The 17093-nt window shown below is 40.0% G+C and overlaps 1 protein-coding gene across 1 annotated transcript in view; it reads right to left on the bottom strand.

The window, feature by feature from the left end:
- Positions 1-6515: 6515 nt before the first annotated feature.
- The window catches only part of DCLK2 (doublecortin-like kinase 2), a gene marked incomplete at its 5' end in the record, with an annotated part of 87011 nt that continues 76433 nt past the window's right edge, over positions 6516-17093 (bottom strand). The window contains 5 exons of the mRNA XM_009700387.1: positions 6516-6923; positions 11662-11778; positions 12964-13044; positions 14880-14976; positions 16574-16651. Of these exons, the coding sequence (XP_009698689.1) occupies positions 6702-6923; positions 11662-11778; positions 12964-13044; positions 14880-14976; positions 16574-16651 (595 nt within the window). The remainder of the gene's footprint in view (positions 6924-11661; positions 11779-12963; positions 13045-14879; positions 14977-16573; positions 16652-17093) is intronic.

Genomic DNA, 17093 nt, shown 5'->3' with positions numbered 1-17093 from the left:
AACCGGCCCCAGTACTGAGCCCTGGGGAAACACTGCTGGTGACCGGCTGCCAACGGGGTTTAACTCCATTCACCACCACTCTTTGGGCCCGGCCATCCAGCCAGTTTTTTACCCAGCAAAGAGCGCGCCCAGTTTCTCCAGGAGAATGCTGGGGGAAATGGTGTCCAAGGCTTTACTAAAGTCTAGGCAGACAACATGATCTGCTCCATAACCTTCCCTGGCACCAAGGTCAGGCTGACAGGTCCGTAGTTCCCTGGATCCTCCTTCTGGCCCTTCTTGTAGATACTTGTAGATGTTAGTACTACTGTGGTACAGTGGTAGCTGTTTTTTACAACTACAGTCAGAAGTTGGCATGATTTTGGGATTCTCGCTGTAGTTCTGAAAATATGCAAGTTGAATTTCTGTTTAGAAACATTACAGAAAACCTTTTCTGCTGTGGCACTTTTCATGTGCCGGGATCAGGCTGGAGTTTCTTCGATTATTCCACATACCTGAACAGCAGCAACAAAAGCTCGACCCATGTTTTTCATACAGAGTCGGTGTCCTGGAACAAAAAATTGTTTTCATTTCGTTTAGTAGCAAAAGGAAATAAAAAAGTGGGACTTCTGTGGGAAATGAGTTTTATTGCAACTTTGGTCAGGACGTAATTGCTGTTAGATACATCGAATAAGAACGGTGTAGATATGGTGACTGTCTAGATTGTAGCTTTTCTGTTTTATGTACTAAGTTTCATATTCACAGAGGTGTACGTGTGGTTGTGTTATGGCATCTCTGTTTTGCTTTGTCTTTCTTTTAAATGTAATTCGAAGGGAATAAAAGATGACTGTATTGTTCTTGAGGAACTGGCTGCATCCTAGTTAAATAAAGCCAGAGATGGGCCATTCTGAGTGCTGCTCTAAAGCAGTGAGACCTTTCCCATACGGGGTTAGGAAGTTTGTGAAAAGCTTGAGATGAGTCGCTTGCTTGGATTTCCCACATGACACAACATTAAAAGAAATCCAAACCAGTTTACTTTTAAGCGGAACCTACCTTAGATCTTCAGTAAACTAATACAGTTAATGCTGCATCTCCGTGCTTATGCAGCATAATTTAAAGCTGCTCTTTAAAAAAACTCTGAATCAAAAACTGTAGGAAATGGTTTCTGATTTTGTTTAGATTTGCTGACAGTCAACTATATTTAACCTCAAGCCCTGCAATTTAAATACAGCCAGTCTCATGAGGAAAAAAATGGATTAAAATATATGAAACAAAGTTTGAAAGAATAAATTCTAACTTGTATCTGTGAATAATTTATTTTTAGTTGAGACTTCTTATTATAAAGAAGCATATTATTATTATAAAGAGTATGTAAAATATTTCAAAACTTTCTATAAGTTGTGGGAATACAACTACTTTCTTGTAAATGAATTGAGGTAATTTGAGAAAGCATAGCCTTGAAACCAAGGAGATTTGTATATTTAGTAAAATATGAAATTACGTGCAACTTTGTACTTGGGATTGCATCATATAGTCACCTAATTCAAGACTTTTAGATGTGTGCTTTGGGAATTAGGTGGTATTGCACGGGAATAGACTAAAAGAGGTGTCCAAAATGTGGTACTTGCTATTTGCTAAACGGACAAGGTTTGAGATATGATCATTTACTATTTTCTTCAAGTTCTTCTAATTTTTTTCTTCCGACTGTTGCTTTGCTCCCTGTGTATTGTGAGCTCTGAGCTGCAAAATGCTGTAGCGCAACTGGGTCTGGTTGTGTGTTTCGAATTTGGTGTATGCGCTGATAGATATATCCAGTAACAGAGAGGATTTTGCTGATTGCTCTTGCATTTTGCTTTTTGTCTTGTTTATCCTGTGCGCTAGGGATCCTTTCTCAAGCAAGCCCCGGTAGCTGCAAAACCAAAATCTGACCAATCTGAAATAGAGCGAGTAACTTTTTAGCAAAGCGTTTAAGCGTTCAGCGTTCAAACACTCCTAACTTCAGTATTTCATGTTATTTGGCAAATATTATTTTGGGGAGAAAGGAATAGTTGCTGGTGCTTCTTGGTGAAGCTGTGCTTCTCTGAAACCTGCATCTTGCACGATTTTTCACTCCCAAACAGGACCAAGGCGCTTCAGTGCTCTTTGGAACAAAATCAAGAACAGAAGCAACACCTGAGGAAAAACTTCGTGGTGGATGGTTGCACGGCAGCTTGCTGCTTCGCTCCCTGCCCTGTTTGGTTTTTTTCACAATGCTAATTTAGTTTAAAAACAAAACAAGAATCCCCCTCAAAAGGACTCCCTTGACAGAAAAGCTCAACTAGATACCTATTTGTATGCAGTGGACATTGAAACTGATTGCAGTAGGAGTGTTTGCTTTGCTTGCCTTTTTTTAATCTTTAAAAAAAATCAGTTTTACTTCACCAGCGTTTTGGATAGGTTACTCGTTTTGTGCATTTCTGGTGCTTTCCACTTGCTGTTTGAATGTAGCTTGAAAGAAGCAACGAGTAAATGTGAAATATCATTTCCCATTTTAAAACTGTTAAAAACAAAGATAGTTGATAAATACGTGTATTTATATAAAAGTGAATAAATAATTCTGTAAATTTACAAATTTACTCTTATCAATCTGTAATAATTAGACCAGTGACTACTGGGGGGAAGAAAGATATGAAAACCAGGCTCAAATGAGACTTTTAAAATAAAAATTTCCTGCTTGCTGCACAAGTTTATTGGTTTAGCCTGAGATGATCAAAATCATTTCTGTGAATAGGAATTTGAACCCCTTTTTGGTGAGCGTACAGGCAGAGGTATAACAAGGTACTGCTTCCTAGCTAACTTTTTTATTTCAAGTAGATTAGGAAAAGGAGAAACCTTCTCCTAAAGGCCAAAGCTGTGATCCCTGTCGGAAATCATATACAGGATCTTGCTTCTGATCTCGATGTATGCCAGGGTGCTGGAGTGTCTGCTGTATCACCAGGGCTCTCCGAGAGGTAACACAAAGTGCCTGGCACCTGCTGAAGGATGCCGATCACTTGTACCGTCTCTTTTGGCAACCTCTTTCCTATGCACTCAGTGTCATCTTGAAGCATAGAGCAAGAAAAACGGCATTGGGTGTTACTGGCGGAAGTTACCGTTGTTGCCGTAGTCTTCTCCCCACATATCTAAATGCTAGAACCTCTATTTCTGAGAGAGGTTAGTGGGGTCCTAGAAGACCTGCTTCCTTCAATTAAAAGACTGAACTTGCCCAGCCCAAACAAAAAGCTTCATGCTACTATAGGAGAAAAGGCCATGTTTTGGTTTGGCTGCTTCTATTTTTTTTTTTTTTTAAAAAAAAAGGCAGGAGGAAAGAAAGGGAGAATTTGGAGTGAGAAGTAGGTTAAAAATACTTTCTGGTGTCTTACATATATAATTAATTTCTATATTTAAAAAATAAAACATAATCATTTATTTAATTTAGCAAAAATTACCCTGCAATCAGTTAGTTTTAGTCATTACTTCCTCCTAGCTTCTCTTCCTCAAGTATTCCATTTAGATGGGGAGGAACTATGTCTGCATCTCTAAACACGAGATCTTTGCTTACTCACGTAGTCCAAAGTAAGGTTTACTGACCTACCTTAACAACTAGCTGCAAGCATGAGCCAACATTCGATGGAAGTAGCATCATCAGAAAAAGCCATCTACCTTAATGTATTTTGATAATTATTGTAATGAATTTTGTAAGTTAAGAATGGGGGTAATTGTCTGTAGGGGTAAATTTTGCTGGGAATCTCAGTGAACTGAGCGTTATGGGGATTTCAGATCTACAACTGTGGGAACTGGCTCCACTGGGATAGATGAACAACTACTCGCCTTCAAAGGAGCTAAAAAGACCGGGGATTTTGAAAAAGGCATTTTTTTTAATAATTCATTTTTAAAAATGTAGGCATGGTACCAGTTGTCCTGTCACTGTTGAGTGTTCGGAAAAAAACTGGCATTTAATCAATAGCTATCAAAATGGTACATGAATTTCAGTTGCTTTTATGAAACAAAAAAAACAAGTGACAGCCCTCTTTGACAAACGTATAACTTGAGTTTACAGTTTCTATAGTCATTTCTTTCCCTTTATAGCAGATGGGATGGCTCTGTTTTAAAATTTCTTTTCTGTTTTTGCCTTCTTCCAGCAACTTACGGTTCTACAGAGAGAAGGATTAAATGAAAGCACAGTAGATAACAAACCAAACCTAACATTTAGGAGCTTTCGTTAAGTGTTTTAGTGTTAACCAGCATGTCTTTATTTTCATGTTAAACTGTGATACCCTCAGCAGCACAAACACCCCACCTATGCACCCAGAGATGTAACGGCTGTGGAACTAAACTAAGGTGTAGTGATATCACTTTCCTAAGGTCATACGTGGAGTTAAGAACTTGCACAGCTATCCCATGTTTTTAGCCAATTATGTTGGCCACGTGATCATCTTTTCCAGCTGCCATCACTGTTTTTAAATAGGTGTTTTGGCATAGTCTGTCATCAACTGCCTCTGCTGTGTGAATCAAAATACTTCTCTAAGAATGCGTAGATGTTGATCAGTCATGAACTTAGGGACAGGAATTCAGGGTATGTATGTCTTTACTCTCTTCTTCGGTGATGCAAAGTAATAGTTTAGAACTGTTGACCAGGAAAATGTATCATTCTTTCTTTTAGTATGCGTGAGGTTTTGTGTGACACAACTTGTTAGGTATCATCTTGGCTAATCCGTGACAGTTTTGTCTTTGTAAAATAAACATCTAGGCCTTGCACGGCTGAATATCCAACCTCTTAGAAAAACCAGAACTCAACCCAGCGTTCATCACTTTGTTGCTGCTTGCTCTTCAGTGATCTCCCCCTTCAGTCATCTCTCGCTGTTGGGGGCTCCCTTCCCTTGCTGTAGGTGGTGGTTAGCCCGCTCCATCTGAAATTACGCGTCCTTTCTTCAGCTTAGCCTAAGCCTTGTTACAGAATTTACCAGCTGCACACCCGGCTAGCTAAGGGACTCTCCCTAGTTTCTGTTCTGAGTAGGGCGAGAGTGTTATCTTCAGATTTTTGCACTGTACCAAAATATAAATGTACCTAATTTTATACAAAGGCCATTCCCATACTCCCCAAATACCTTGAACTTACTCCAGTGAATCTGTAACAAAGTTAATTCACAATGACCGGTTGTAGCCCAACCTTTTTATCATAGTTTAAGACACGTAATAGGTTTTCATACCTTTACTGCCCTTTTTTTTTTGCCAAGATGCTGTACATTTTTCAGCTGCACCATGACCTTAAGTTACCAGTTGGCACTTTCTGATCTTGAATTGCCTCTTCAGAAGGTAAACCACTCCTATTCAGTCATGTATTACCTACATCTTCCATAGCAGTCAACGAACTTTAAAAGGTTATGGGAAACCCTCAGATTAATTTTAGGAAATCTCTGTGGTAGGTACCTAACTGTCCAGCCTCTCCAGAGAGAATAAGACAACATTTTCACTGACAAAGTAACTGAGTTCTCAAAGAAATGAATGAATGACTTTTTTTTTAATGAAGAAAGTTTATTGCAGGTCTGTCTTTTACAATTCTAGTAGAAAGTATAGCTAAGGAAGAAAATGAACTATGACCAATTCATAAGAATGAGCAAAGGAAAGGAATAAGCCGAATACATACTATATTGAACTAAGCATTATGGTAAAGATAAAACCTCATCATCTATCTTGTGACTGCAGATTAAGGATAGCTGCTCCCCAATCCTTGTTTCCAGTGCCTGCACCAGGTGAAGAGGGGGATCGCACTGACAAGCCTCTGATGGCAGCTAGTTGGAGCAGCTCCTCTGTCGGCTCACCCGACAACCAGGAACTGCTCCGTTCATCCTAGCTTAGGTAACATGCAGCAGGCTTTCTGTTCCAAAGTCATTTTATTTTACATAATAGGTAGTCTGACCCTGGAGAAAGGTGCGGATGGGACACTTGTGGATAGGATAGAAAACGGCTAGAACAAAAAGGCTTCCTTGACTCAGTCTTCATTACAAATCAACGTCCAGTGCTCACGTTTACATCCCAAGTCACTTTATTTAAATTCATATTGTCTAAACACTACCCTGCGGCCTGCAAGTCAGATAACAAACTTGATGCAAAAACAACCATCCTTCCCGCTCTCTCCAATGTTTGTCTCACGATATTTTACAGTTAGCCCACTAAAAATTTTTTTGTGAAAATGTGCCTCTTCGAGTTTTCTAGAAACTTGGCTAAAAATAGAGGCAGCAGAATAGAAGGTGAATGTAAGTTTTCTTCCCTTGTCTTCCTCTCCCACTTCGCTGAGAATCTTCATCAGAAGAACAGAACGGGGCCTGCTTGTAGAGGTGAGGCCAGGTAACTGTTCATCATCTCGCTGCTCATATAAAAATAGGGTTAGCTACACCGTAAGTTAGTCTATTTAGAGCCCAAGGCTGTGTGAAATGCAGTTAATTAAACTAACAAACACAGATAACTTAAAAATCATCTAACAGTGCCAGAATCTTTCCCCTACTCCGGTTCTCAAGACAAGGGCAAAGGGCACTCACAACGCACGTTCACTCACCCACTATTAGAAGATCCGTCTCCCGTGACAGAGCGTGCCTTGCGCTTGCCACGAGAGGGTGTACGCAAACTGAAAACAAACCGTCTTGTGAAATGAAGAGAAATGGTGGCGAGAGTGCAGGGAGCTCCCGTTGGATTTGGTTTCATCAGTCCTATGCACCAGGCTGATCCCCAGCAAACTCGGGAGATACTGAGGCAGGGAGCGCGGGGGATCGGAGTGGCTCAGAAGCAGCAGGGAAGAGGGTCTGGGACCCAGCCACGTGAGGATCATCAGCTGCAGCAGTAATTGCAGAAATTTTCGCCATTCCAGCTCCACCAGAGTCCTGATAGCGCTTGCTGCAGAAAATCTGACTCTCTTTATCTAGAGCTGTGTTCTAAAAACAAACAAACAAAAAAACCCAAGGCAAAAATATGAAAAGAGCAGTTAAACCAAAGCCCTGTCTTAACTTAACTTAAGGGTTAAAACGATCTACAAGACATTAAGTGCATGCATTAGAGCCAGAAAAAAAGGAGAAATAACATTAGAAATCTTATGTATCATTAATTGTAGCGTTTTGCAGTGCAGACTTTGGAAAATGTAAGGAAAACTTATCTTCCAGACATATGTTTGCCATGATGGCGTGAGTTTAAAATTTGGTCTTCCAAGTCTGATGTGGAAAAAAAAAATGACATGAGTGAGTATGCTATGGCAGGAACTCTTCATACTAGCTATTAGCAAAATCTATGTACCTGTGTTTTTGCAGACACAAGGAATCACGTGATGCTTAGTGAAAACTTAATACATTTTCTGTAACAAACCACGTGGTACAGAAGTGTATCTGTTTGTGAAGATGACAGATGAAAACCTAACCATTTTTTCTGTCTAAAAGAAAAGGGTCTTCTGCTTAGTGTCGAGAGTAAGCAAATGACCTCTCATGAAGCTGACATGGTGGCAAAAATGCATCATTTCTGAATACTATACTTAAAAATTCCTTTACTGGAGAAGGGAGTAGCAGGTTAGAGTGAAAACTGAGAACTCGCTCTGTAGTGCCATAGGTGGATTATCTGGAGCATGAGGTGTGTCCGCTGAAGCCGACGACTTTCATACCCTCTGAAGGATACTGCAAGTTACGTTAAACCACAGGGTAACGTTTAATTGCCAGTGGAAGGTCTAAAGTGACCTAGAGGGAAATCTAGTAGTTCCTGCGCCAAAAAATATGTCAAAATTGCTTTCTGCGACTTGGAGGGACAGTGCAATTGGTTTTGTTTCACAGTTTGAAGGCTGATACTCATCTTTAGAAACCCATATACTTCTTGGCTTAACTGTTTACCAGTGGTAATCCAGATTTAAGTTAATACAGATTAATTAAGTTCTTTGTAATTTATTCAGTTATGCAGAATGGTGCAAGGTGCACTTACTCTGGTCATGTACAGCTTGGGCTTTCTACAGTAATCCACAAACGTGTGACAATACGTGTTTCACCTTTGTGGTACCCCCTGCAGCTGTATGGGTAAGCATTAGATGACACTGTTATGTGGGATTTCATCTTTTGAGCTGGGATGTGCTAATTGTACGGTAAGGTCAGGTGCTCTGCCTTTTCTTAAGCAATTTCTTTTTTTTTTGATTGCTCAGGAGGACTTGCTTTACTAATGTGACATTTTCTATGTATTCTTAGTGGAGTTCGTCTAATACAGTATTCACTAAAATACACAGTTTTAGATAATGAAATAATTTTCTGATACAAGTTAAATTTAGCGTGTCTTTTTTTTTCCCCAGATGTGGTTTATTGCATCAAAGTCACCAAGGACAGCAGAAATAAGGTAATTACTTATCCTCTGTTTTCCAAAGTGACGATACAGCTTGGTAGTGAAAATTTCTTTCATTATGGGGTACCTGAATTCAAATTTCTCCTTTACTTGACTTGGCAAAGAGAGCTGGGCTAGGATCTCTGATTTCTCAAATAGAGGACCTGTAGAATTTGCAGGTACAGGGATGGTGGTGGGTTCTGGAATCGGCCTCGCTCACACTCTCCTGCTTCTATTCCATTTTGTGTAGGGAGGTGGCTGTGTGCTGGGGCAGGGAGGTAGCAAGCGGCCTTGTGATACCCCTCCTGCCCCCAAGGCCTTCCTGCCAGGCTGCTTCAGACCAAAGTACTGAGTATAAAAGAACCCAAAAGAAAAGGTTAAGTATGTTGAATTTAGGGGGTTTTGGGTTTGTGGTTGGTTTTTTTTGTTTTGTTTTAATGGAGTTACATTAGCCTACATGCATGCAGGTATGAGGAGAAAATTCAACAGTACACAATTGAATTCTCTGCTACTAACACTCGACTTTGTGAATGGAGCATGGAAGGCAAGGAGTAGCTGAACTGTGCCTAGGCTTTTGAGACTAGCTATGATGGGTTTTTATCAAAGTAGCTGCTCTGCTGGCAGGATTGCATTTCCTCTTTTGCTTGCGGGAAAAAGAGCTGTGAACAAACAGGTTTCTGCTATTTCGATGGCAGGATAGGCTATTAAAAAGGGAAAGGCAGTGCTTTCAGTTCGTGCTGACGGTGATTTTCTCCTGTGCTGTCCTCAGAGCAGCCTCCAGTAGTTGTCACACCTTGCACATAGCGATACATACCTATGGAATGCAATTCAGGGTTATTTCTTTTTTAAAAGATTGAAGAGGGGGCTTAATTTTACTGTTGCTAAGTAAGAATGTTTTCTATTACTTTAGGACCAATTACCTTCTGACTATAAAGGCTGAAGTGACAATTAAAATTTTTATTTTAAATGGAAACAATGCTTATTTCAGTGGTTTTGTTTTTTGGGTCTGTCTTCATAGGATTCCCATCTTTTTCTAATTCCTTTTGGATCTTGTAAGACACACACATGCACAAAATTACTCCCAGGGGGATAGACCAAGATATGTCAGAGGAAGTAAAAGCAAGCTAGGTGTATCAGTGTTTGCTTAGAATATTTCAAATATGCATCACTTAATACAGAAACCTTTTTTGTAAGTGTTCAAAAGGATTTCCTTTACTGTTTTTGTGTGGCTGTAAAGCTCTTTCCACTTCAGACTGGCTGAGTTATTTCTCCTTTCTTCTTGTTACAAATGGAGAACATGTATTTTTTTGTGCAGCAGAACAAAGCATCGCAGTTAGTACGTACCATTGCCTTGGACCTAGTCAGAGGAAAGCAATGCAGGCGTTGGGAAAGGAGGAAAAAGGAAGGAAGCAAGGGACAAAAACTAGACTTACTTTAAGCAGAACTAACACAATTACAACAAATTTAGATTTACAGAACATTTTGAAATTGACCAAAAAAAAAAAAAAACCACCAGTAATGAATTAACAGCAATGTGCTTTTAGGGGCAGAGAGAGTCTCCTGTGCAGTAGGTCTGTGCAGTTTTACTGGTCTGCCACACGATGGTATTATCGACAGTACTTGAATGAAGGGAGGCTCAAAGGGATTCCATTCAACGTGCAGGTGGACTGACACAGCAACACTGCAGTACGTGAGAATGACAAATTACCACACTGTGCTTCTCTGAATCGGAATGGTTTTAAGCAATGAGGGTGCTAGTACAAGTGAAGAACTTGGTAACATAAAGATAACTGAATTTCAATGCTCTAGATAAACCAGGGCAAGAATAACAAATTGGGGGCTTAACCCTCATTAGATCACAGTGTTTTGAACAAGAAGTTACTTTTCCCTTCAGCACTAAGTGGGAGTGGCATTTGGAAATAATTATACGTGTACATCCTTCCATACCTGTTAGAAAGAAACAAGGCAGGAAAAGGGAAAATGAAAAGTTTGACCGAGGTGTAGTGTCCTGGCTGAAGGAATGTCAGTAGCTAACAGAATCAGAAAAAAACCCACACCAATAAGAAGCCAGAAGCTACGCCGTGTCAGAGATCTGAGACAGGCTTAAGTGGCATGCAAGTTGGAGAGGGGCTGAGAGTTAGAATTAAAAATGCTCTTATTACATATAGTGCATTTTGTACCAGTTTTCAGCTTCAGGCTTATCCATAGTCTCAACAGTATAAAGAATGAAGCTCTGAAGTCCCTCTCAAACTGTCAAGTCAAACTGTCAAATGAAATGTAGACAACAGCATGAACCTGAAATCCATTTTCTGACTTATTTTTATTTTTATGTTACCACTTTTCCTACCTTTAAATCTTTGGCCTATTTAATTCACAGAAATGTATTTGCAAAAGCTTATATGTATGCAGTACTTTCAGATGATTAAGACAATTCTTTGTTAACATAAGTAAGTGGGCTGGACTTTGAGAGTAATTTGTAGTGATGGGGAGGGGTGGGGGTGGAAATCACTGTTATGTTACTACCGCAGATGGTTTTATTTCTCTTTTAGTAACTGCAGATACTCTGTGTGCAGCATCCATCCTTGCAGTAGACAAGAACGGGCCACAGTAAGAACAGAATGGCACTTCAAGCTCTACAGCAGTTGCATATTCTCTGCAAAAGTGACTGGTCAATTACAAGGGCAGTTCTGAGTACTGGTAACAGTAAACTCCATTCCTTCTACCATCATTCACACATCTGCATTCTAGAATTACTGTTTATGTAAGTTCAACTATAGGTCATCAGGGTTCCGTCGTATGCTTTGAAGAAAGTTCCCCCTTGGGGAACAGAAAAAACATAGCAGGGGTTAGAGATTGGGACACAATTAATGTGGTAAACATTCAATACTATGAAGAAAGTTCCTGAAATGGAGTCTGGTTTCCCAGCAAGTGTAGCGTTGAACAGAGGATGCTCAAGGCGAGGCAATACTTGATCGGGCAGAGGGGAAGAGCTGACTTACTAACTAGGTGGTCAGTATGATAAAAAATTACAGTTTTTATCATGAAAGATTTCAAATCGTTAATAAGCTTCATTTCAACTTACAACGACTTGGTGTTTACATGTTTCTGTTTGAAAGCTTGTTTTTATAGCTTAGCTAGCGCACTGTGATAGACTGGGTTGCTCTCAAGCGATGACAACACAATCCACACTACACATAAAGACTAGAATTAGAGACTATTCTAGCTTTGGTTTTGCTATTCTGGCATCACACATGCTCATAGAGCACTGTTAGGAAAATATGCAAAGTGTAATAAATATCAACGTATAAAAACATTCATTGCTCTTACCATGATGACAGAAACCCCAGCAGATGTGTTATTTTGCTTGGGTAAGGTGTTATTAAAGTGCTGCTTCAGTTTACCTGTTACTTCAGCTTGCATATTATTCTCCTGGGAAGCATCATCCTGTAAGAGGAAAAACACAATAGTCAAGTTACCAAAAAAACCCAAGAGTATGTTTGAATGTAACTGAGTAAAAGAGAAGTTTTCTGTTCTCCTCGGGTACTTCCTGCTTTCACTGCAAAGTAAGCATTCAGACAGGCAGCCCAGAAGGGAATGCGCTCTGCTACAGGAGATACGTTCTTGAAATGCGTTAAGACAAATGACAGCGGAAAGGAACGTAGCAAAGTTGTTTATGTATGAACTTCTATTTCTTAAAATGCCATGTGACACCATATACTTTCAGTCCCTTGATTTGTCCCACAATTATAAGCTGCAAGTTCAATTCAAGCATGTTAAAAATAAAAGGCATATTTGTCATTTGGCTTTCTTTTAAACTAGCATTTTAAATGGTCCATCATGTCCTAAGTGTGGAAACATTACACAGTACCATAAATATGTTTGATAGGAGCTGTTATGCGCAGACACAGTCATTAAAGTTGTCTTCTCTTGTTTGAGGGAACACCACAGATCATATGCAGTCCCTCTTTTAAAATGTGTGTGGAAATAAACATTGACTGTGGACATGTAAACCTCGTATTTATGAATAATGAACTGATTTTAAAATCAGTAAGCAATGCACGTTGGTGTTCCCCATTGCTGGTGCCCAGAAAGATGACGGACCCAGCAGCGTAGTGCCTGTGCTACATTAGGTATTATATTTGCTAATTTTATTTCTCTTAGGAAGCTTGAAGTGCTTCAAGAAACAGGAGATCGTACTTTAAGTAGCATTGCAGCAAGTAAGATGCCAACATGCACAACAGTGCTTCCACTTCATACACATTTTTTTGAGATGACTGTTTTCTAGGTTGAATATAGGTGAAATAACCAAAAAGATGCCCAAGTGACACATCTGCCTGGTGTGTTATGTTTAAGCAGGGTTATAGCAACCCCCCAGCACCTTCTGATGGCAGTCAGGAAGGGCCGCCCTCACTCTCGGCTTTCAGAGCCCAGAAGGTAACAGTGCTGTTTTAGCTTCAGCTCTAACTTCAGACTCCTGCTGTTCTCTTTTATGTGGAAAGGGGACCAGTGGTTCAATAGCCAGGAATTGGCAGAGTAGAAGTGTACCGCTGCTTCTGAAAAGTACGCTTCAATGGTTAGATTTACAGATTTAATATCAAATTAGAGACAAGGAAAATGTAATTTACTTACTGACACCCAGGGATGGCTTAGGATCTGTGCTGCTGTGTATCGGGCTTCAGCATTCACATGTAACATCAGGCTGATTAACTCCTGTATTTAAAAAAATTAAAAAAAAGTGTTTGGGGAGAGTGGGGGAGGATATTACAATGGAAATATTGTTGCACCAAGTTCTTCTCACTGCAATTTTGTTGCTACCTGGGTGAAAAGAAAACAGCTCACACTGATGCCAGAACTAGTGTGATACCAGTGTGACTTCAGCAGAACAAAAAAATTTGCCCTTTAGGTTTAAGAGTATGCTGGACAGCACATTGCATATCACCTTCCTTATTGTATTCATGTTTCACCGAGTCTGTTAAAACCAGATGAAAAGGAAATGTTAAAAATAAAAAAAAAATCAGCTCTAATGTTCCAGTTTGTTCTCTGTATATGCATGCAGGTGACCAGAAAACACAGACCTGGGACAGATGAGATGCTCTACGGGCAGCGTACATGCACATAGTAACGGTACGTAAAGAGTACAAATGAGAGGCAAGAAACTGCATCTGAAATATTCAAGAAACTGCTGAAATTATTTGAAAACTATGTTCTCTTCTGTGTTGCTCCAGAAGAATAAAAGAAAGACATTTAACTCATTTCATCAGCTAAGGGTCACCTGGTATAGGAAAAAGCAGATAGATAGAAAAATGCTTAATTCTACTAATTATATTAAATTAAAGAGTTGGTATTGTGGCTTTCATCATATTTTAGAGGCACTAGAGCAGATGTCTTTAGCTTTATCAAATACTTCCATGGGCTTTCCATTAATGGTGCATACAGATATGAGAAACTTTAAGAGGTCATTGATACAAAGCAGTCAGTAAAATAAACATATAAAAAAACCCCAAACCAAAACCTCAAACTTCATTTAGGTTTCTTATGCAACTAAGAACTAGTTTAAAAGTGTAATTCTTGGTTCTACAAGCCCATGAAGACAACTCTGTCCCCCTCCCAAATGAACAACTTCATGTATTTGGAGCCAAACCTCCCCTCGAAAAACCTTTTATAGCCTCCAAACTGTCAGTCTTCCTATTGACTATTTGAAGGAGATGGTTCATCACTTCACTTTTGGGAAATGGCTTCTTCAAGCCAATAATACCATACCTAACAGAGAGGTTTCCCAACCAGCCAAGTTATTTACTCTGTGTAAGTCTGAGGGGAAAGGTCACCTTTAGTACCGAGATTGAGGGCCTTGTTTGTTCAGAATGCATGTCTGGAAGAGTGAGAGATGCCTGGAGCTTGGGAAGTGCTGGCAAACGGATAAACAGCCCTTGGGAAATGCAGAAACAAATGCAACTTCTCAGTCACTGGATAACAAATAATCTCCACTTGTTAATTAGAGTCCTCAGCACTCAAAGCACTGAATTAGCTTGAGAAGTAAGGCTTAAAAGTTGGAACCTTTATCCTAGAGACACAATCGTTTTTAAACACAAATGGTAATGATAACACGAGAACTATTCGCAATGGCAAATCAAGCTGGCTGCACCTCTTGAAAGGTTCTAATAACTGGCTCAAGTAAAATAGGAACAAATGATGTCAATTGCATTCAGTCCACATATAGCAATTTTTTTCTTTTTTAAAGAACGATAGGAAAATTCAGCGAGGCGCTTATTTTAGAGCTGAAGCACTGAACCTGCTATAATAGTCCATCATTCAAGTAAACTGAATAGCCTGTGCTGCTCAGTGAATGCAGCTGGCTTTCTGCTACACTTACCCAGACAGCAAGTCTGCTTTCATCAAGCACTGTTAAGCTAGCGAACTCAAAAGGCACAGCAGCTGGAAGAGGGGTATGAGTCTGCTTCTGAATCTTCTGTTTTGCCTTTCCAACAGAGCACAGTCTTTTTACTGGCTTTCGGAACAGTATTTCAGGTTGGAAAACTTATCAGTACCTTTGCTGAATCGGTGATGTTATCCCAGTAGGGAGAAGGAAATTCCAGCTTCCCAACGAGTATCTGATCGAAGAGATCTTCCTGAAGGTTGTTTTCACTGGAGAACAGCAGTAATGAAAAAGATCATGAGAAAGAAGTCAATTTGTCATGTAAATTTTTAACTTGACTTGGGGATGGAACAGAAATGATGTTGCATCAACTGCTATAAACACAGCATTTGCAAGCTGCATAGTGGCAGCACTTCTGAGGTGTTTGCCATAGTTACGCTGCCGGGAGCGATAAGAACAGAAAAGCTAATATACTGAGGCAAAAAATATATATTGAGGTGAAAGGACTTCCACTGGAATAGAGACTGCATAGCTAACATGCAGGAACAGGAAAGGTGATTAAAAAAAACTCAGTCAGTCACTTGCCAGCCTAATTCTAAAAGATCTGCTGCTGAAAGCATGGGACAGGGGGAGAAGTGCAGTGACATGGGCCTCCTCTGTTGAGCTATCAGCACCACAGGAGAATTTTCAAAATCCAAAGAGGAGATATGGAAAAACACATGATACGTGTAGGTTACTCAGTATTAGCAGGCTACTGATATTGAATGGATTTGTACCAAAAACTTGGTATCATCATCAATACTCAGGGATCAAGGGCAGTGGGCTTTTTGGGTTTTAGCTTCTGTTTGTTGGCCTTAGCCATCGTGAACATCCACCCACCCTAGTTCTGTAATGAACAATTCACCTCTTGGGTTGGTTTTACAAGAAATATTTATTAACCTTGGTTAAGACCTGATTCTAATAGCACAGTATGGACATTCTCCGTGCCCACCCTCCCCCCAAACGCTCTTCAAAGCAACTGCCATTTGTCTGTATAATATATCTTTCAAAACCTGTTTTCAGTTTTAAACATGAACTAACCACATGCAAAACCCAAATACCTACACTAAATGATAATTTTTCCATTGACAATTGTTTACATTGTATTCTTCGCAAGATATTCAGTCGCGTGATTTTTAGTTAAAAACTAAGTACGTTGCTGTCAAAATGGACAGACTGTGCACAAATAACTTGTAAGTTAAGAGGAGAATTCCCTATTAAAATATGCCAATTCCTTCTCAGATCCTGGCAAAAAAATTGCCGAGGCACAAAGCGTACCCATTTGATTTTCAATAGAACTCGTACGTACTGTGACACTGAGTAGCAAAAACCCCATTTGCAATCTCCATCGCTCATATGACGCTAACCAAAAAGACTGACAAGGTGAAAAACGCCACAGAAGCCAATGCTGCCCCTCTCCTCGTTTACCACTCACCTCACCCTCAGCCCTGCCCCACCAGTGAGCTGCCGTGGCCGAAGAGCATCCCTAGAGCGCAAAGCAGCCCCGTGCAGTGCCCTGGGACAGCCCCGCAGCCAAAAAGAAAAGGAATTATGCCCTCCCACCGCCCTGTCCCTGCACACAGCCGTACACCAGTGTCTCCCTTCTTAGATAAAGAAGTAAATAAAATTGATGCTAAAGCCCGACAAGAGGGAGAAGTGAGAACAACTAAAGAACAAAAAGGTAAAGAAAATGTGTCAATGCCTAATTGTTCTGTTGTTGTTGTTGTTTTCCCCCAGGACACCTTCTTCAGGGAGATGGGTAAGACTTGCTCAGAAAGAACTTGGTTCTTTACTGCTTTTCCCTTTTTGACATACAGGGACACTCACCTGCGAAAAGGTGGAAATCCACATAACAGTATGTATGTGATCACACCTGCAGCCCAAATATCCACCTTTAAGCCATATCTGCAAAAAGAAGACTGGGTTACTTGTGCTGGATTGAAAAAAAAAAGGTCATTCCAATCAAATAATTGATTACATTTACATGAATATATATTGAGAATCTGTTCTGTGTCACTTGCTGATGATGTGGAAATGTATTTTGTACCTAAGCGTCATTTTACTTGGCATCCTTCACAGTCTTTAGGAAAGCGTGATAACATCATTTTTCATTGCAGTGGGGTTTTTTTTTTTTGTAAGCCTCAAGGCTCTCTGGGGTCTTCTGAATATACTCAGATTCAATTCAGTATCAAGGTTTCCCAATCCAGAATCTCAATGATAAAAGACAAGGATGTGCTTTCTCAGTCCCCATATTGGAGGAACTATCTCTAAGGTTATCCTGTGTTGCTAAGCAACAAGACAGACACCAATTCTCCAGTCTCTTGAGTAACACAGGGAAAAAGAACTG

This window comes from Cariama cristata, unplaced genomic scaffold (genome assembly GCF_000690535.1).
Source record: "Cariama cristata isolate BGI_N322 unplaced genomic scaffold, ASM69053v1 scaffold2700, whole genome shotgun sequence".
Lineage (NCBI taxonomy): Eukaryota > Metazoa > Chordata > Aves > Cariamiformes > Cariamidae > Cariama > Cariama cristata.
Note: the sequence above shows the minus strand (reverse complement) of the source record. Positions and strands in the feature narration are given on the sequence as shown.